At 38.0% G+C, this 22,100-nt stretch overlaps 1 protein-coding gene across 1 annotated transcript in view; it reads right to left on the bottom strand.

Moving 5' to 3' along the window:
* The window catches only part of woc (without children), a 176,648-nt gene that overhangs the window by 99,982 nt on the left and 54,566 nt on the right, over positions 1-22,100 (bottom strand). The window contains exons 5-10 of the mRNA XM_067157257.2: positions 15,911-16,109; positions 13,240-13,394; positions 11,059-11,180; positions 6,074-6,246; positions 5,928-5,990; positions 640-752 (exon numbers count right to left, since the gene is read on the bottom strand). Of these exons, the coding sequence (XP_067013358.2) occupies positions 640-752; positions 5,928-5,990; positions 6,074-6,246; positions 11,059-11,180; positions 13,240-13,394; positions 15,911-16,109 (825 nt within the window). The remainder of the gene's footprint in view (positions 1-639; positions 753-5,927; positions 5,991-6,073; positions 6,247-11,058; positions 11,181-13,239; positions 13,395-15,910; positions 16,110-22,100) is intronic.

The raw sequence follows: 22,100 nt of genomic DNA, 5'->3' as shown, positions 1-22,100 counted from the left end.
ACAATGAACCAGAATATTTTGGTAACTACGATTTGTACAGCATCAATAGGCATACGTAGCCTAAGTTATGTGATTAATGAAACTTTTGAGAACCATAAACATGAAAAACCAAACTTTTAATAAGTAAAAAAAGTTTTATAAAAACAGCAAAATATGTCAAGACATAAATCACAGTAGTCTACCTAAGACGTTGTTGAAGCTATTATTCCTACACAAGCAATGTCTTCAACATTGGAGGAAAGTGGATCAGCTTGAAGTAACTGCATCTTACATTCTCTCTGTCATTCCTCATTGTTTTAGTAACTTCTTCGAGCTGCCTTAACAAGTAAGATCGTGTTGCTTATCAAGCAATGCCACTATTTTACATCTATATAAACATAATAATAAATTTTAACACATTTTCCATAGCAGTAAACCCCCACATGTTTTATCCAGACTCTGCCACTGAGTAGGTCACACATTTTCTTTACAAAAAATGGAAAAGAACATACAAATGTCAAATTATATTGTGTATAGAAAGAGATAGGAAGATGAAAAGGGACACAATTACAGGTCAGCATGAGAAGAAGACTCTAAAATATCACAAGAGGAGAGTAGTCACGTAAAATATGCTTCAAACACAAGAAGATTCTCACTTACCTTAAGAACTGTTGCTCTGTTGTTGGTGGTTACTGCATTGTTAGGTGGTGCTGCCTGCTGTCCTGCCAGCGACTGAACACTTGAGATTACGGGAAGATTGGAACCTTTGGACACTGCAATAAATTGAAGAAATTTATAATCAATACATACAATTGTTAAACATTCCTAGGATGTTTGATTTTGTCCACCTCCATACTCAAATATCTTGTCTCGCACAGGAATTATTGGTTATATATTATCTGGTATATGAAAACACTTTAATTATTTGTGCATAAAGGTCAAATACACTGTACAGTATATATAAAACAATATTACAAGGAATACAACAGTTTACTTTACCATCTCACCCAACTGATATTCATAAAAAGTTTGAACGTCTTGACAAACATAATCTGCAGTCGTCCATTACTGAAGCAGTGGGTACAGAATGGATGCAACACAAAGGGAAGGAAGCTCTTCAGGTTTTGACAACAAAGCAAAGAGAAAAGTCAGTGTTTGGCATCAAAAGAAAACAGGTAACCCAGTTAGCACAAATGACATTCAGCAGGAATGGGCCAACTGCAGCATGCTAACAGAATCAACTATACAAAGGAATTTAAGGGTGTATATTATTGATATCATTGTGTGATTATGCTAAACAAAAATAATGCACATTGTGTGCATTTCTTTATCATTGTTATTATATTGTTGAAATATGTTCATTGTTACAGTTTTCACTAATATGTAATACAAAAGGATTGTGTATTAAATTGTTTTACCAGGCAAGTTGGTCGTGCGGTTAGGGGCGCACGGCTGAGAGCTTGCATCCGGGAGATAGTAGGTTCGAACCCCACTGTTGGCAGCCCTGAAGATGGGTTTCCGTGGTTTCCCATTTTCACACCAGGCAAATGCTGGAGTTGTACCTTAATTAAGGCCACAGCCGCTTCCTTCCCATGCCTACCCCTTTCCTGTCCCATGGTTGCTATGTGTCGGTGCGATGTAAAGCAACTTGTAAAAAAAAAAGCTTTCATCAGTGGACAACTGTTTATGAGGCGAGTAGTGATGTCGAAATAACCTGTTAGCATGCTGCAATAGGGCATCAAACCTAGCACACAGATCATAATTTTCAGTAGGCCTACCAGGACCAGAATGTTTACTATTGTCTGTCAAGTGAAAAAATCGTAGTATCAATTGAAATCTGTTTTGTGAAAACATTTTCCCCAAACCAGGATGTAGCAAGATGATCAGTTACGGACCAATACGAAAATATGGAAGGCTTTCTGATAAACCCCATGTTAAAATTACAATCAGAAATGCTTTCTTTTCCAATACAGAAGTAGCCCACCAAACTTTAGCCCTTGACTGATTTGAAAAGGCATATGTTGACATGAATTGTTGGGTACACTTATTTGTTTCATTTGTCATCAAATTTAGCAATGAAGCAGTGAAGAAAACTGAAAATAGAGGGGCATTACATGGTGACACATGTTTAGGCTCAGCGAGTTCCATGTAAATGACGAGAGTGGTAGGCCTATTGGACTGGTTTGGAAAAATTTATTGGAAATCAACATTAGCATTCACATTGCCATCATGAATATTGTCACTATCACTCACATATTCCATAGCTCCATCATCATTACTGTTACTTTCTGAATCACTCAGAACTGGCAGTGAATTTTTAGTCAGTTTCAAAGACTGCAATTGAGTAGTAACCTGAACACCCATGTACTGGGGCCAGAATAGCACTTCCTCTTCGGTACTGGTGATAATGGTGGTGTTCCTGTATCACATCACAATCACTTTCCGATTCTATTCATTCACTAATGTATCATTTTCCTCGAAATAGGCTATTAGCTTATCGTCATCCACGCCGGCAACAAAAAACTCTCTGCCACAGCTCACCATGTTGAGAACAACTCGGAGCTTGTCAACATCACAGATCATTAACTTCCTCCATTCGTGTCAAAGATCTCCCAAGACCATAACTATTCCACCCCCGGAAAAGTTTAAAACCTCAGCTTTATAATGGAACGAAACACACGGAGACATCTGTTAGCAGAAGCCATTAAACACTAGGAAATCACCATCATGCCGATTCAGTTGGCTCTGGCACTTTTCGTGCGAGGAGCGAATGCCAATCCAATTGGTGCGTGGCATTGAAGTGGTTAAATAAGAATACTACACTGAAACCTCATTAAGACGTTTGTACAGGGGACAAGGAAAAAGAATGTGTTAAGCGAGAAAAAGTACTAATGAATATACAAATAAAAACTATCCAGGAGGGACGTGGAAATACTAGATACGATTTTCCCGACATGAGGGCGTTTTATGACGTGCATCCGCGGGTACAGTGAAAAATCTACCATTTCTAAAGACGAGAGGAAAGTATTAAAAGGTGTGAGAAACACGAGAGAACAAATATGAAAACCTTTTCTTTGGGGATTACAAAATAACAAGTACTGGTACACTGAAAAGTGTGAAAAACACCAGACAACAAATATGAAAACATGTGCACAAGGCCCAATAAAAATATCGAAGTATTATTGCAGTCACACTCTTTCTAAAACAAATACTATTACGAGCAGTGGGTTATTAAACATTTTCTGGCCACACTCTTAGATGACGAATTGGAGGTTACACTCGACAATGTGCAACTGTGAGGAATGACTTAGGCAGCCATATTAAATCGAACAAAACTTCGGCCAACTTGAGTGATCGAGTCAAAACTCGAAGGTGCAAGTTTCTACATATTCAATCTCCGCGCACTTATGCCAGTCCACTTTATGACAGATTTTAATTTTGTCTTCATTATTAAGGAATTTTACATTTTCCATACCCATAACTAGGCTATCACAAAACAAATGCGCACCACGCTAGTCAATTTCACAGGGTTATGTTCCTAATCTAGATATTAGCTACTGTATCACGCGAAAAATATTAGCTACACTTCACTGTACCACTGAAGGCCTTCTCATGTAATTACACAACTGTGGCGATGGCACTTACCCGAGTTGGAAATCAAGTTTCCTTCAGAAAGGATGACACATATAGTAACATTAGGTCTAGGAAAAATGTGATCATACTAAGCAGTAATAGTGAAAATTTTTGATGTGATAAGTGAGGTATTTTTTATATAGATTTAATACGATGAGAATCGGGACTTCAAATTTGCGACGTGCTAAGCGGGAAAACCTGTTGATGAAAAACGCACTAACGAGGTTTCACTGTATTTGTAAATATCAAATCAGTTCAAAATATGACTTGATAAATGTTTTGTCTGTTTGGATTTCCTTTCCATGAACTGTGATTCCTTTTCCAAATTTTGATCTGATTTCCTTATTGCCTGCTCTATAAAAATAACAAAGGAAGGAGAACAAACTGAATCCCTGCCTCATCCTTTCTGGAAAAATTCTTCTCATTTCTGTGCAAATCATAGAAAACCCTCTTCTTCTTTATAGAAAACCTCTGCGTACTTGGGACATTGCTTGCTGAACTGTTAAGCTTTGATCTTTGTCCAGAATTGTCACATCTCCTGGTTAACTCCTTTCTTTCCTCTGATCACGGGGATACCTTTGTTATCCAGAGATTTTTCCTTCAGGATCTGTCTCATAGCTTGTCTGTTTTATAAGTCTGTCAGCACCCGTTCTTGTAACGTCCTCATTCTCTGTCAACTTTCTCATTTATGCCAGAGGGTGAAAAGGTGGCTGGTCAGTCCCCTGGGAGAGTATCTTGCAATAAAAGCTTAGAAATCTACCGTATAATCCTGAATACCACCCACACTTTTCCCCCAAAATATTGGTTCTAAATCTTGTGTGGGTCGTATTCAAGCCATTCATTCTCGTAAATATTTGCTACGTTTACATGGAGTATTGAAATAGATTTGACGGTTACCTTACTTGATACACCACATGTAAATGGGCATTTGGGTCTTACTGTGTTTTAGTTGCGTTCTAGAAAACAATGTTGATTTTTTTCTCAATATGGTTAAAATGGCAATGCAAACGCAAAATGTAAGGTAAGGAAATATGGTAAGTCAAAGAATATGGTTAAATATGCGGTAAATATGAAAGCCGCTGCTTAATCATCGTGTTTTTCTTCCTTTCATTGCGTGAGGTTGTTTGTCATTGTTTTATACAAGAGCATTATTTGAATTATTTGAATAATGCACCTTGTTGGATACATTTTGGAAATAGTTTTTTCCATGACATTTGAGAACTTTAAATTGTGAATCAAGGTTAATTGCATGCAGTAACGGGTCTTAGAATATACTGTGACACCGCAAGGGTTGGCATTTCCGAAGTAGGTGTTGGTGGTTAATTCGAAATCATGTAATTCGAAGTCCGATTTTTGCGTCCCTTCGAAGTAAGGTTTTACTGTATAACATTTGAAGAACCATACATCATGCCATATCCCAAATTCATTGCAAATTTATTCCTGAGCCTTGTGGTGGTTATTTCTATCTGGCACACTAGCAGACTCAACAGTAACTTAGAAGACAAAATATTGTGTAGTCTACATACTTTGTTCTTGTGACAGCCTCTGCATGGGGGAAGTTGTATTAATAATAAAATAATAACGAGGAAGTCAGAAAGGAAATGGGAGCTTTTTGACGGAATAGAAATGGATAAACTTACATGGTTTAGAAATGTGAAGAGGATGGAAGAAAAAAAATGCTGAAGCGGATGATGGAAACCTACACAGGAGAAGAGCAAGAGAAAGACCCAGACTAAGGTGGTTGAAAATGATTAAGAATAAAATGACTAGAAGAAATCTGGATTGGAACATGGTTAAGGAGGAACAATGGTGGTTGGACAGAGGAAGATTGAAAGGTGCCACAAACATCCCAAACCGGCAAGAGCTGGACGAGGGAAATGGATGACGACGATGATGATGATGATGATCTTCAGCTTGGACAGAAAATAACCTGTCAATACTTTTTTTAATTATACATGCTATATCTGTTTTACGTCACACTGACATTCATTGGTTCTTATGGCGACAATGGGATAGAAAAGGGCTAGGAGTGGGAATGAAGCAGCTGTGACCTTAATTACAGTACAACTCCAGCATTTGCCTGGTGGGAAAATGCGAATCTATGGAAGATCATCTTCATGGCTGCAGACAGTGGGGTTCGAGCCCACTATTTCCTGAATGCAAGCTCAGAGTTGCACGACTCTAACCACAGGGTCCTGGCAATACTGGCATGTATCTTACACACTCTTAAATACAGAATACGTAACCTAAAGCTAGTTGCTTTCATTGTTTCTTATACCTATTCCCTCTTCAAATAAATAATGCTCAAAACTTACCAACTTGATTTTCATTTTGATTGACTTGACTGGTACGTCTGTGGTAAGTTCGTTTCGGCCCACCTGTAAAGGATGTTCACTTTGCATTTAGAATGCTCTTTCTTGAAGCCGTACTTTGACAAAACTTAAGCAGATGAGAATAATACCTGTTGGTATCGGAGCAGTCTCTGCTCCAGCCATGGTCAAGGGGGTTGTCTTACTGAACTGTGCCTGGAACTGCATAACACACTGATAGGTACAGAAGTTACGGATGGTGGCATCTGACATAGTCAAGTGGTACTGGGCCTGGTTCACGTACTGACACATGTCACACTTGATTCTAAAATGAAAGACATTTACAATACCATCAACTCACCCAACTGAGGGTAAAAGAAAGAAATAAAACTGACAAATCAGTTTGTATTTAGACAGTCAGGAATACGAACAAGAACACAATCGATAGAGGCATGCACTGGAAGAGTGAACAACAGAAAAAGGACAAGGATAAACATGGCGAAAAAAAAAAAAAAAAAAAAAAAAATATATATACAAGAACAATTTCCACATCTCCACACAGATAGGCTATGTCCTCATCAACCCCACTTATTTGCACTCATTTCTCCTTAACCCTCTATAGGGTAATTTCTGATTCCTAGCTTCATCAAGAGAATTGTGTATTCCTACCTTTCTAAATATGATTTGATGTATCATTTGTTTGTTCTTTTCCAATACAGTAGAACCTTGATGCATCACTCCCAGAACTGTTGTTTTCCCGTATTCCATCATTCAATCTATTAGGTCTCAAAAATGTTCCATAAAACCAATGTTTAAATTTTCCCACATCTATCGTTCCTCGAACTACAGTATTACCCCTCTTTTACACTTTTCAGGGGACAAAGGAATATTGGTGTAAAAGGAGGGAAAGTGTAAGTCGTGGGAAACAATTTGTACAGGTATATATAAAAATGCTCTGGGAAAGGAGGTAAATGTTACATAAATGCATATTATTAATTTATAGAGTATTACAATCTCAATCGATTTACTGTACATACCTCAAATAAATAAAGGTCTATGTAAGTTAATTACTGTACTGTATTAAGTGTTGACTACACTGCCTTTGTAATTCTGCTCATCCTTTGCCCAGGAGAAGGTTACCGGTAGGTGGTTAAAAATTTGTGTAATATATTCTTTTATTACAGTAGTTACTTTCCTAGAATAGCTATAGAATTTTGTAAGATGCAATCTTTTCTCTGAACGAAACATTTTAATTGCTACTATTGTACCTGTATTTACAACATTAACACAAATTTATTCCAGATGGAAAACTACATAATCGCTGCTTCCTACCACAATAGTCCAGAATCAATCTCTGTTTACACTTCTTATTTCTTATGACCTTTATTTGTTTTTCAAGCTCATAAAAGTTATGAAAATTATTTTCACCCCCCCACTACCGATGACAGATACCTGCATAAAACATCCACTGCTGCACTTGCATCAGAACTGGTTGCATCAGTTCACTGTCTTCCTCTGCTTCATCGCTGTCACTGGTGGGAGACTCGGCTGCTGTTTGCTCAGCAACCAACTCCTCCACACTTCTTTCCACTGCAGCGATCACAGAATCATCTACCCGAAGAAAATCTTCAGTAGTGCAGTCTAACTGCAACGTTCCCCATACATCAGGTAGCAGGTCTTCTTCTTCTTCTTCTGGCAGCAGAGATTTGGCATGATTCTTGAAAAATCCTGCTTGCAAGAAACAATTTGAGATGGTAGTCTGGATTGAAACCTGAAACGATGATGGATCCTTATGGAATAAAATTCGCTGCACCAGGCTTTTCCTATAAAGTGACTTAAAGGAGTGAATAACACGTAAGTCTATAGGTTGTAGCTTGCTTGTGCAGTTAGCAGACAGAAATTCTAATGGCACATTCCAGAAATTAACATCCACGGGATGCGCAGGACAACGGTCGATGAAAAGAAGGATCTTCCTATTTTGCACACCCATTCTTGAATCCAGAGCAAATTAACTGCTGTCGGAAAAGATCTGAGATCATCCAAGCTTTATGTTTGGCATCGTAGGCAGTTGGTAATGATCGTACATTCTTGAAGCAACGAGGCTTTTTAGATTTCCCTATCACATAGGGGTGGAGCTTCTCAGAGCCATCAGCATTGGCTCCCAACATCACTGTGAGCCTCATCTTGCTGTGTTACCCACCATGGCATTTATCTCCTTTGAACGCCAAAGTCTTGCTGGGCAACACACTGAAAAACAGTCCAGTTTCATCTAGTTTAAAAATGTTCCTGGGTTCGTAATCCTTGGTCAGCTCCTGCTATCTTCTATCGATCCATTCTTCCACAGTTTCATCACTAACTGCATTAGATTCCCCACAAATAGTTTTATATGTTAGGTTATACCCTTTCCTAAATTGGTTGATCCAGCCGTTGGAAGCGCTGAAATTTTCAATGCCAAGAATGTTTGCCACTTTAAGCGCCTTTTCCCTTAAGAGTACACCATCAATTGGAATGCCTGCGGCTGTTTAAGTTTCTAACCAACTTTTTACAATTTTTTCCATTTTCTTGTATTTGCAGTATGACGCATACCTCCTTTTCTTGGGAGTATGATCCGCATTCTGAAGCACTTGATGTAATGCTTCCTCCGTTTTTCACAATTGTATTCATCGCGGATACAGGAACCTGCAATTCGCATGCCAATGAAACACGTGTTCCGTGGTACGAATCAACCTTTTCTAATATTCGAACTTTCTCCACAGTGAAAGTTTCTCCTTCCTTCTTTTTTTCCCTTATTAGCAGGAAAACAATGGAGCGATAACAAAGAAGGATTCACAAATACACACGACGGGAAAGGAAGATCGCGGCAATTCACTCCGACCGCTCGACTCACAAAAAAAGAATAGTGTTATTATTGTAGACATGATACGGACTTTCAGGCTTATGCTGTGTCAAGAAAACAAGGTGAAACTACTTAAACGACACTTATGATTCCTCGAATCGAATTGCGTTATCTTCCTGGTAGCTTTTCCCAAGCTGTAAGAGGCTATCATGTTCATTCAATATGCGTCGCGAGTTTTGAGAACGGCTTTTTGCGATTTATATATAGCTATTTTGAAACATGGTTAGTAAGAACAGAGGTATATACGTTATTACCATACTGTAGAAATCTTCCTCGTGAACAGTCTAGATTTACCTCTGAAGATGCAGAGCGAAGTTCTCTGTGAAATGTAAAGAGTTTCACCTTGTTTTCTTGACATGGCATAAGCCTAAATCATGTCCGCAAGTACGGGCCATGAAAGCATCAATGTTACTTTTATAATTATTATACTTAAATGACGAAAAATGCCTAAATACGGTACCCACATTTCATTGTTTTGCTTTCCCCCTACTTTTTATGACACCCGCATTTATAGTTTTCTTGCATCCATAGTCAATTCCCCCCCATGAAAAACGATGCAACGAGGTTTTACTGTACTTATGCCGACTGTTAGGATACATTTAACCTGCTATATTCCTAGTCTTTTACATCTTTATTTACCTTCTTTTTCTCTCTTTCCTCTCCCTGCCTTTAACTTTCTTCTTATCCTAAACTTCCCAACGTCTAGACTGAAGTTCTGTCACGATAACCTATCGATGAGTGTTGATGCCTGCGTTCCTGATGTAGATGGGAAGCAGAAAGGAGCCTGTCAGGGGCCAAGATTAAATAGACATAGAAGAACTGGGATAGAGGAAGAGAGAGAAGCCATGTAGTTGAAGATGTGGAGATTGCCTTTGTCCTTCCATTTTTTCAAGTTTGTCCTTGTCATAGAAGATACATATTCCAAACTACATAGCAAATACATAACACAATTTTTTTTTTTTAATTTCAAAATGCTGCATATTTATAACTTTTTAGCTTCCTTGTACTCCATTTGTAATGTACGTGGCTAACTTCCTTATAGGCCCTAAAATAACACAGCTAGATGAATGAAATATTGCATTTTTTTTTTTAATCGGACTATTATTATACAATAATCCATTTAATACAGTGGAACCTCGCTTCTCCGTTTTTGGAGGGACCACGGAAATATGTATACTTATAATCTTACAAAGACCCCTAAATCAAACCAAACTACAGCCCCAATATGGCTTCTGCCTACCAAGCGACAGCCGTCGGTCCGAAGGCCTGCAGATTAAGAGGTGACACAGGGTCAGTGTGACGAATCCTCTCGACCGTTATTCCAGGGTCCCTCGACCGGGGCCACCATCTCTCCATTCAATAACTCCTCAATTAAAGGTAATTGTAGAATGAGTGAACCTGGAACCAGCCCTCATATCGAGGTAAAAATGCCTGACCTAGCCGGTAAACGAACTCGGGCCCTCCAGGTGAGAGGTAGGCAAGTTAGACCCCGGGGCCGGCTTCAAACATTAATTACCAGTAAGCGACTTAAAAATCTCGAAACTTTACATTCTGTTTTACCGGGGAAACTACGTCAGTTTTGCTCTGAAAACTTCTTTCAGTTCAGCAACTTTGATCAGCCGGTGTGATGTTCAGGTTCCACATATTTTTACCTAAACCTTCCCATCTTATTCTCTAATAAATTCTTTGCTTTAATAGGTAAGAAAGTATGAATGTTCATCCAACACACTGTATTTTGTTTTTGTTACGGGAATGGGTTTGGCACTTTTGGCACAAAACCAGGCAGTTTGTATGCATAGGTTTAACAAAAAACAATGTCAACCACTGACTGTAGGAATTTGTTTTTGTTCTTGCAAATTCAGAAAAGTCTTGATTTTCATCCCAACCACATGCAAGTTCCTTAACATAAATAAACCCTGCCACAGAACAAGCATTCGATTCTAATTTTCAAAGAGGCAAGACCTGTCGCCATATAGTTTCAACTCTGACACACTCATTCTTGACATTTAAGAAACATCACACGGTTTGAACTATGCACAGTATTTACGCGAATAATACCCGCATATTTTTTTAAAAAAAATCGAGGCAAGAAATTGGGGTGCGGGTTTTGAGTCAATGGTGGCATTTTTTTTTTTCAAAATCACCCTTCTTAAAGTTAGGGTGGTGGGGATTATTCGCGTAAATACGGTATTTCAAAATACTACTATAAATAAATAAAACTTAAGCTAGTAGAGAGCTCACCGTTTAGGAGAAACTGCACTAACGGAAACTTTATACAAGGCCAAACAGTTGAGAGAACACATCATGAAGAACTGGCCACCACTGGTAACTTGTTTGATCATGTCGAAGTTGTACTTCTTGACCTACAAAAGATAATATACAGAAATAAAATAAAAACACTGGCACAAGATCAATAACTGCTGTCAAGCATTCCTGAAGTACAGTCTAATAACATGCGTTTTATATGAAGTACGTTTAAATTTCATATCCACTAAGTACTTATGCCTAGCACTATGGAAGCAGAATTTTTCCAGGTTTGCAGTTTGTGGTCCAGTGGGGATGGATACTTGCAATGTTTGACCAAAACCAGTATCGGCAATTTCAAATGAGGTGTTTGCGATGGTGCCTGCGAATCAACTGGAAGGATAACCTGATTGATTTTAGATATCTAGAAGTTAAAGAAATGGATATTTCGAAAGCCTTTGACTCAGCCAAGTCCAAAATTATAATGGAAAGGTGGTTTAACTTGAGCTTCAATGGGACAGTATATAACTTGTTAAAGTCTTTTATGTCAAATGGGAAACGGAAAGTAACACTAGTGACAAAAAGTGGAGATAGCGCATTAAAGCACTAAAGGCCGATTGCAGAAACGGTGTTTAGACGATGTCTAGGTAAAACAATGCCGAAGTATGGCTGCCGCATTGCAGACACGTTATTTATCACTTAGACACTGTCTAAAACCTATGTTTAAACACTGCCGAGAAAACTGTTTAACCTCAGATGAGAGCAGTGAATCACAATCAGAGGTTATGAACCATTAAACATGTACTGTAAGTTGTATTATCTTGTTGAAACGATTCCGGGAAGAAAGGTTAGTCCGACGACCTCTCTGTGGGTCGTCCACTGTGAAATTGCAGCAATTCATTTGAAATGTATGGGGAGGTACAGCTTAAAATAAAATTTCGCTTTTCAGGAGACTTGTTTCTTGAGAATGACAAAGGGACAATCCAGTAACTGTGAACTGGAATTCGATTCTTGGGAACCGATGTATTTTATTGTATATGGGGTAATTTGCACAGAGAGGTCTAGATAAACACCAGTTGAACATTGTTTATGCAATGGAAGATCGTGCTCGATTTAAACGTTTAGGTAGAGACGTCTAAGGCTTAAAACTAGTGATCATTTCTGCAATAGGCCCTAACTCTTTAAGTGCTGGAATTCATTGCCCATCTCCATGCTGTTTATAAGTTTTGTAATTTTGAGAAAAAGCCATTCAGTTTCTGTACCTGAAAGCTTCACCGTAAGTTATTATTACTGCGATAAAAAAACAATAAATCGCAGGATGAAAATCATCTATTTTCCAGCCAGTGTGTCAACTTTATGCTTCCTTTTAACACCAACAGGTGAAGCAACATGAGACTGTCACTTTCACTCTGTACCTTACACTAGGTATATACTCACTGGACTTGCTATCATTGAAGAGCTCAAATGGAGTCGATAGTAGAAATAAAACTAAAAATTTTATCACGCTGTAGTTATCTGCTTTATTCTTGCAAACTCACTCTGCTTGACAAAAGTTTTTTCAGTTGGCAGGATGTGACATCTCCTGAAGTTATATTCCTTTCTTTCCCTAACCAAAAGGCTGTAGAAAAGTTCTGAGTGCTACCGCACACTCTTGAAAGATGATCCCAAGTGTAGGAACAGATGCATCTCTCATGGAAATAGTACAATAACATCATTAAGGAAGTTGTGTCCTGGTGGTTAGCACTGGTCGCTGGTAACAGTCAACGCTGCAAATGCAGCAGGTAGCAGTGAAAAGGTTAACCCCTTCCCTCACTTTTAAGGGAATCTTCCATTAGAAGTGTACAATATGTAGACTGGCAGACCTACCTTCCTTCTTTCTTGCTTTCCTACACTGGCACATTATTTCTCGCTATCTGTGGCTTTGGAGTTAGCTATAGATGTTACCAACACGCCTTATACACCCGGAAAATAATCCCTTCTATATTAATCTCTGTGGCTTGTTCTCAATGTACTACACAACCCAACGACTGATATTTTAAAATGAGACTATTAAGAAAAAAATTGATAGATTGTGGTCGATTACTTATGCATAGCGTCCTAAATCTCACTGTATAATAAATCATACGACCCAGAATCAGAATGGGAGAAATCAAAGAACTAAATGGAATGAAGTTGTACCTTACACCAGTTGCACGGAACAATCTTCCTGTTGGCCAGAATGTACACGTTCATACAGGTCTTGCAGCAGAAGCTGTGTGGGATGTCATCATAGAAAACCGTAAAATTTTCCATCTTGGATTTGTCGAAGTACTTCTTACACATGTCGCACTGATCTGCAACATGCAAGAGAGCAGCTAAAGATTATCCTGACATACGATGCCAATAATAATAATAATAATAATAATAATAATAATAATAATAATAATAATAATAATAATAATAGATATTTCTGCAGGGGAAGAGAACAGAAAAGTGTGAAATGAGAAAATGCATAAAACTACCTTAACAAGGATTCAGAAACACGTGGCATGTTGTATTTCGACATGTGTACATTTTAAGTCATGTTTGTATGGATACAATGAAAGCTGTATCTACAATTTCTGAAGATGATAGGAGACTATTAAATTGCAAAAAACATGAGACAAATATGAAAACATTTGCACTAGGGCCCATAAAAGTATCAATTTATTTTTCCAGGTTTCACTCTTTCTAAAACAAACGTGATGCTGAACTGTTAGCTTTTAGCTGAGCCTTATATTTCTGACTAATGGGTTACTACGCATTGTTTGTCCGGCCTGCAGTGTAGGGGGCAACGCGTCCACCTGTCACCCAGCGGCCCCGGGTTCGATTCCCGGTCGGGTCAGGGGTTTTTAATTGTAAATGATTAATATCCCTGGCCTGCGGACTGGGTGTTTGTGTCGTCCTTAACGTTCCTTTCCTCACATTCAACATTCTACACTTCCACCATTCCAATTACACACAGGTTCATATCATATGGTGCAAGTAGTGGCAAAAGATCTCTAGAAGCTGACGCCACAAACAAATATATATATTTTTAAAGGCTTTGTTTTCTAGTCACACTCTTTCACCAAGAATTATTCGGAGGTTACACTTGCCCAAGTGCGGAATTTAAGGCTTTTTCCCGTCATAAGACAATTTCCTGGAACTTAGCCCTGAGGTGAGGTCTCTTATCTGTGTTTGAAATCACATTCCATTCACGAGGTATGACAAAGAAGATGTTCAGTACTGAGAAAAATGTCATCATACAGATCGTAATAGCGAAAATTTGTGACGTGATAAGTGCGATATTTTTATATAAATATAACAGGGTGGAAATCAGGACTTAAAATTTACGACATGCTAAGTGAGAAAATGTATTAAAGAGGAACACACAAACAAGGTTTCACTAATAATAATAATAATAATAATAATAATAATAATAATAATAATAATAATAATAATAATAATAGTAACGGCACACTAGCAGCCAGCGTTTTGTAAAGGTGTGGCAATCAAACTGACAAGCCCACTATTACACTGGAGTAAAACACTAGTAATTTCATGATTGAAAAGGCCTGAACATTTTTAAACATCTGCAATCGAAGAAATTAAATTGGGGTTTCCTTCTGGAAAATTAATTTTTGGAATTTTTGGTTTTACACCCTTCAAACTGATTTTATGGACTTTGGAGATGACGAGGTGCCTGATCTTGTTCTACAATACTTTTTTAACATGCTGGTAAATCTACAAAACCAAGACTGACTTATATAAGCGTTGTCAAATACCACTGCACTAAACTGAGACAGAATGGAACAAATTGGGCTCAGAAAGCCACAGTTCTACCACAGACACAACTCGACTGAGCTTTTGGATTTTATTTATATAAGGCGCTACCCAAAATTTCCAAGAGTTTGATAAATTCTGCATGAACAAGAAACCGTATCAAGTTCTGACACTAGGTGTCACTTGGTGTATGTTTCAAACAAACGGCTTCCTTATGAGCACACGTGTTACCGAATTTCAGTGCTTTTCTTTATGCTACTTTTAATTTTTTAAAATGGCTGACATTAAGGAGCAAATAATTTGTATCAAATATTGCTTCAGGAGGGGAAAAAAAAAAAAACAACAACCTGTAGCGGACACAAAGCAGCCATCTTCTCAGTGGAAGTCGCCTTTCTCTCTGTGGCAAAAAAGATAATAAAATGAATGCCAAGTTAGCAGCTTCTACTTCTTCCCTAAAATAAAAATACAGTTGACAGGGCGATGTTTTCACTTTTCACTCTCCTGGAGAGATTCAAGCAGAATTGCACAAGGCGCTGCACACAATGAAGCCGGAAACCTTCCATAAGTGCTTCCAAAAACGGGAAATTGCTAGAATTGCAGCAATGAAGCCTTACTTTGAAGTGATGGTGAAAATTACGCATTAGCATAGCTGTTCATGTTTTTATGAGCAAATTCTTGGTAGCACTGTGTGGCAATAAATTACAGCTAAGAAATCTGATGCAATAATTCCAGTGTCGTAAGTCAGGCACATTCAGAAACATAATAAGACAGCGTTCAGAGATGTTCCTTATAGCTTCATTAGCCTCAAATCCACTACTCGACATAGTCAACTACAGGAGATCAGACGACACAGGCGTAATCGACCAGGGTCGATTAACGGGAGTGAAAGTGTTATTTGTGTAGATACATTAAATTTAATGCATCTAACTGAATAAATATAATGTCTGATCAGTTACCAAGAAAAAATTAGTTAATTACAGAAGAAAATGCATGGCATGAAGAAGGCATAAGGTAGGAGACACATGTTCAACCAACAGTTCAGTAACTAAAGAGCTGTTATACTCACCGGCCACTACAGCATTAACGAACTTGAAGGCAGCAAAACACGGCTCGCTACACAACTTGTTGAGCACATTGTTGTGGATAACCTCCACCTTCACCACCTTCTCATTGTTACAGACAGCACATTGGTGGACCACTGGAGGAGGAGGCTGGTTGTTGCTCATCTGGTCATACTTCTCCATGCAGGCCTGAGTACAGAAGTCCTGGGAGAGGACACAGAATTACAATATAACTACTACAGAACACCATCAATTTCATCAACATACAATTATCTAACAAAGAGTACAAAACTTACTATGGGATAAATTTGTTCTCTCCATTGAAGTACAACACCAATTAACAAACTGGAGACAGCCATATTTGAATGTGCTACCCTCCAGAAATCGCAGAATTTTGAAAGCAATGATTGTAATAACTTTTGGAATATTTAGAATGATCACACTTTTGTCCACACAAAAATGAGTCTTAATTATCATAATAGAGCAGGAATACTTAAGTATATAAATTTATGAAGACAGCAAGTTAAAAAAATAAAAAATAAATAAATAAATAAATAAATAAATAAATAAATAAATAAATAAATAAATAAATAAATAAATAAATAAATAAATAAATAAATAAATAAATAAATAAATCTGATGCAGTTATGGACGTCCGTTACTTGACACAGGCATCACATCGAGTTGCTGCAGGTTAAAGATAAAAATTTCATAATGTTCCGTATTGAAATGTATCACAATGAAATTGAAATAATAAATAATGTAGTTCAACCTATTCAATACAAATAAATATGAAATGTAGTATTACATTCCTATTTAATTAAAAGCGGAAGCGGTACCAGTTTCGACCCTAATCTGGGTCATCATCAGCTGAATAAAATGCAAAAAACAATGCATAGGTAAATAAGGAATTAAAGAGTGAGTCTTTCACAAAAACAGTTGAAGAGGCAAAATATGTTAATGAGGATTGGCACTGTGCAATTTTAAATCGTAAAATCTAGAAGAAGTAGAAAGTCAGTCACTTATAAGAATTAAGGCGCGATCTTCTGCATAGTAGCACAACACACGTAAATTTCAGCACTGTCTCATAATGTTTACAAGAAGAGGTGAAAAGTTAAATGAGCCAGCGAATGAGGTGCGCAGTCACAATATAATTAATGAACATGAAGTCCCAAAATTGTTTAGAAGTCAAAGACAAGTCGCTTGACTGAAGCGAATTGCTAGCTCCTGAAAATGTGTCTATATATATATAAATAATACAATTTAATATAGTTTAAGTACGTAAACAGGATCTTGTAGATTCTTTAGAACAGTTTATTTTCGCAACCGAAGCAATTACAGACTGGTTCATCAAGCTATTCACCGAGTTCAGTTGGCATTTGAAAGCAGTGCCAGACATTGATTGTGTTGCGCTGATCTTCAGGAGCTAGCAATTCGCTTCAATCAAGCGACTCGTCTTCGACTTCTAAACAATTTTGGGACTTCATGTTCATTAATTATATTGTAACTTCGCGCCTCATTCGCTGGCTCATTTAACTTTTCACCTCTTCTTGTAAACATTATGAGACAGTGCTGAAATTTGCGTGTGTTGTGCTACTATTCAGAAGATCGCGCCTTACTTCTTATAAGTGACTGACTTTCTACTTCTTCTAGATTTCACGATTTAAAATTGCACAGTGCCAATCCCCATTAACATATTTTGCATCTTCAACTGTTTTTGTGAAAGACTCACTCTTTAATTTCTTATTTACCTATGCATTGTTTTTTGCATTTTTTCGGCTCATGATGACCCAGATTAGGGTCGAAACCGGTACCGCTTCCGCTTTTAATTAAATAGGAATGTAATACTACATTTCATATTTATTTGTACTGAATAGGTTGAACTACCTTATTTATTATTTCAATTTCATTGCTGCAGGTTGTCATCTATACACAGGAAACAACCCAAAAATTTCAAGGACCAGTATAAAACTATATTACAAAACCCACTTCACACCTACTTGAATTTAGCTCATCATCTAAGTTTACTTGCCTGAAGTGTCAGAATCATCATGTTCACTTGGTGTGCAATTGTTATCCTCGCCCTCAATTTCAGAATCGGAGTCTTCCATTACAACATCCAGTTTGCCTTCAGAGTCTAAATTTCCTACACTTGAATTCGACATGTTAAATACTGGAATGGAATTGCTAGGCGGGCAATAATTCCATTGTGGAGATTTATCTCCCGTATACAGTTATCAGACTGTGCCTCTTATAAGGGCATCTGATAAGTTCACCTGCATACACCCCAGCGTCAGTGGGTAGGGTCTGACACATCCCATTCTGATGAGTCTAGTGTCAGACCTAAGACAAAACACTGGTTAATAGAGCAAACGCCTGAAAAGCCTTACATCTGATGTGTTTTTGACATATTAAATATTTACGAGAATGTCACAAACAGGACTGCCTCTTAAACACACTCTTTCTGTACACATGCTCATACTTTCATATTCATTTCACAACCAAGAATGAACGATGATGCAGTTTCAGGTAATATAGGACTGTCGCTGTGGTATCAATGCATTGAAAGAAACCTCTCAACCAGTACATTTTACAATCACAGAAGCACTTAACAGACGGTGAATTTTAATCCTCAAGGTTTTTTTTAGATGATTCTGTGCCAACTATTTTCAACCACAAGCCAAGACTGTGAAACTATATGTAATGTTTCTAGAATAGAACACTGACGTAACCTCTGAAATTGGCAATGTGTAATAATCAAGAATGTGAATTTTAATTTTCAAGCTTTTACTACAGAACCCATTTTTAACACTCATTATTGCGTATATTCACGCCTTTGACTAGTCAATGTTATGGTTCTCATGGCTGAAGATGACTTCAATGGAGCCCATAAAAGAACTGTCTCACAGAAATCCACTTTTTTTCAATACAGTTTGTGATTTATACATACATTATCATTATGGACTGTTAAGCCTTTCAGCGTTCAGTCTGCAAGCCTCTATGAATTTACTAAACGTCGCCACAATCCTTTATTTGCAACTAGTGCTGTGGCCTCGTTTAGTTCTATACCTCTTATCTTGAAATCGTTAGAAACAGAGTCTAACCATCATCACCTTGGTCTCCCTCTACTTCTCTTACCCTCCATAACAGAGTCCATTATTCCTATTCTTCTTTTATTTATTGAAAATCAAAATCGAAGTTACATGTTTTTAATTTTTTAATTTCTTTAATTTTGTAGAGCTACTTCTAGCCGAGTGCAGCCCTTGTAAAGAAGACCCTCCGATGAGGGTGGGCATCTGCCATGTGTACGTAACTTCATGTTATTATGGTGGAGGATAGTGTTGTGTGTGGTGTGTAAATCGTAGGGATGCTGGGAACAGCACAAACACTAGCCCCTGAGCCATTGGAATTAACCAATGAAGGTTAAAATCCCTACCCTGCTGGGAATCAAACCCGGAACCCTCTGGACCAAAGGCCAGCACGCTAACCATTTAGCAATGGAACCGGACAGTTATATGTTAAAATAACGGGACATGTTTCGCCTATAATATAATAGGCATCTTCAGCCGTATTATCCTTAACATTAAAATTAAAGTGGTAGACTAGACATAAGGCTTAAAATGATACATAAAGTGGCTTATAACATTAAAAAAACTACAGTGAAACCTCATTAGTGTGTTCCTCATTAACACTGGAGAGGGCGCGTAAAAATAATCTCGTGAGGAGGCGCACACGGTGATTTAGACCGGGCCATGAAAAAATAGCGCAAATTAAGCAAAAACTGTTCAATATTACAAAACTAGTATATAATTTTGCACAAACTTGTAAATAATGTTCGAAGGTATTTTGATAACATAAAAATCGGATGTTAAACAATTGTCGTTCATTATGCGTCATCACTAGATTCTTGATTTTCTGTACTGCACTTGAGACGATATTAAATAATGTGAGCCTCCCCCTTATAAACATTTTGAACTGGCCTGTGAGCCCTAGAATATCTGTGTCAATTCAATGCTCGACTTCCCGTTTTATGCTAATATAAGCCGCGCGGCGTTCTCCTAGCTCTGGTTGGTCGCGCATGCGCAATCCTCCTACCAGGCAAAACTGGCCTGCTCCTCGCTTGCTTGCCGATGTGAGTCGGCGTCCTGTAGCCGCCATGGATAGACGTGTATGTGAGTGTTCCGCTATGCGGCGGATGGTGGTGCTGAAACCCCCATGAAACCAACTTAAGAGGGATTATACCTTACTCTATTAGTTGCTGGCCTCCTACTGTTTCACTGTATTATGTTTTTGCTACGATAATCCCCAGGATCCTTGGTGAACAACTTTAGTTCACGGCCTCGTGGTTGCCGGTCTTCAATAACAATGGCCAAGGTTTGAACTTCTCAATTTTTCTGGACTCAAAGGTATGTAACTGTTTTGGATTAAAGTATTTCTGGGGAAGCAAGAAGATTTATGTGTTTCGGCGTACTTCAAGATAACTGTAATAATAATAATAATAATAATATTTGGATTAAGACTTCCTCTTCGAAAATTGTGCTGGATATCGTGTGCGTCTGTGAACATTAGGAAACGGTTTCGGCAATTAATCATTTTAGAATGCAGTTCGCACGGTGGAAAAGAAATTGTATGTTTATCGTAAAATTCTGTAAAAGTTTTTTTTTTGCACTTGATTGTACAATAAGGTGTGAACCAAGGCGCAGTTTCCAAGGTAGCGGGGTTAGCTTTCCTTCGGGTTCCTTGCCTTTTGGGTTTTATTTCTCCTTTTGTTCTTTTTGCATTGTTTCTGGGATCTCTGTTTTATTTTTGATTTTAAACCGTTGGTTTCTTCTCTTTTGTAGACCGTGCTTTGTTTTGTCCGTTACTATGGCAACGTGTGTTTGGGTAATTGTTGTGGGTTTGGTTTTCCGCGATTGTTGTTGGTTGATGTGTTCTTGTGGGATGAAAATATTTTGTTGCCTGGTATCGTTGGCTTTTCTTTCATATAATGTGATTTATTTCGGCCTACCTTTGTCGTTTCGTCTCGTTCTTCGGCTGGGCGAAAAGTGTAACTCCTTCCTTTAATTTCGTGTGCCCTTGGAAATTGTCCTTGGTAGAAATTGGAACGAATTGTGGTAAAGTTAAAAGGCAACCGGCCTAAAGGTCATGGGACTAGGGTTTGTTTACTAAACATGGTATTTGTTTTTTTTTCCTTAAACGCGTGATCGATCACATTTAAATCAATATTTAATTATCTTGTTTGACGGTATGGAGGTCACTGTTGTTTTTTTTTTCCCTGTTGATTTTTACGATTTAGTTCCTTTATTTGTTAAATGAAGTCTGCATTTTCTTATTTAAAGCTGCCTCATTGGGTATTTATTTATTAATCATATTAATTTCTTGCAGGTTAATCCAATTATTGTTAGTCAAGTATTTACTTTCTTTTAAACAATATGGTTCAAAGTATTTTCTGAATTAATAATGAACCTAGGTCCAGTCCTAATATTATCTTGAATTGTTACCTCTCTTTTAAATGTCTATTAAAGTTTTCTTTCATATCACTTAAATGTTGGTTTTCATTTACCACATTTGGTGCAGCGCTGCGACTATTTCTTTGTTTGGTTGTCCACGGACCTTAAGTCGCTTTTCCTCCACGTTTTGGGTAAGTGTCTCTTTTTCTTCCTTTGGGTAATTTTAGTATCATGTTGTTGGCTGGTGCCGTTTTTATCCTTGGAATTTTTTGATGTACTGTGACTTGTTGCTTCTTTTTCGCCCTTGTTTTCTCTTGTGTTCGCTTTAACTACCCTCTTGGGGCGGACACAATAGCAACCTTCACACCAGTGTGTCTCTCTCTCTCTCTCTCTCTCTCTCTCTCTCTCTCTCTCTCTCTCTCTCTCTCTCTCTCTCCTTTCCTATCTCCTTCTTTTCCCTCAACTGGTGGGGTAAGGTTATTAACCTCATCACCGCTGGGATATTTCCGGGGTCCTAGTGGGTGGTGACCGGTTAGAGTGGTAGCAGAGCGGTGGTTGTTTGTTGTTCCACTGTTGTTGCTCTGCTGCCTAATCTCTGTTGTTTCTGCCTTGTGAGCCTATTTTCCTCCCCTCCTACCCTTGCTTGGCGCAGTGCTGTAGTGAATGTTGGTGAATGGAAACCAAAGACTTAAAAAACTAAAGGTGTTATTGTCAATAACTATTGTAAAAGGGAGTGCAAGGATCT

Source organism: Anabrus simplex, chromosome 13, assembly GCF_040414725.1.
Source record: "Anabrus simplex isolate iqAnaSimp1 chromosome 13, ASM4041472v1, whole genome shotgun sequence".
Classification (NCBI taxonomy): Eukaryota; Metazoa; Arthropoda; class Insecta; order Orthoptera; family Tettigoniidae; genus Anabrus; species Anabrus simplex.
The sequence above is the reverse complement of the archived record's forward strand: the minus strand, read 5'-3'. Positions and strand labels throughout refer to the sequence as shown.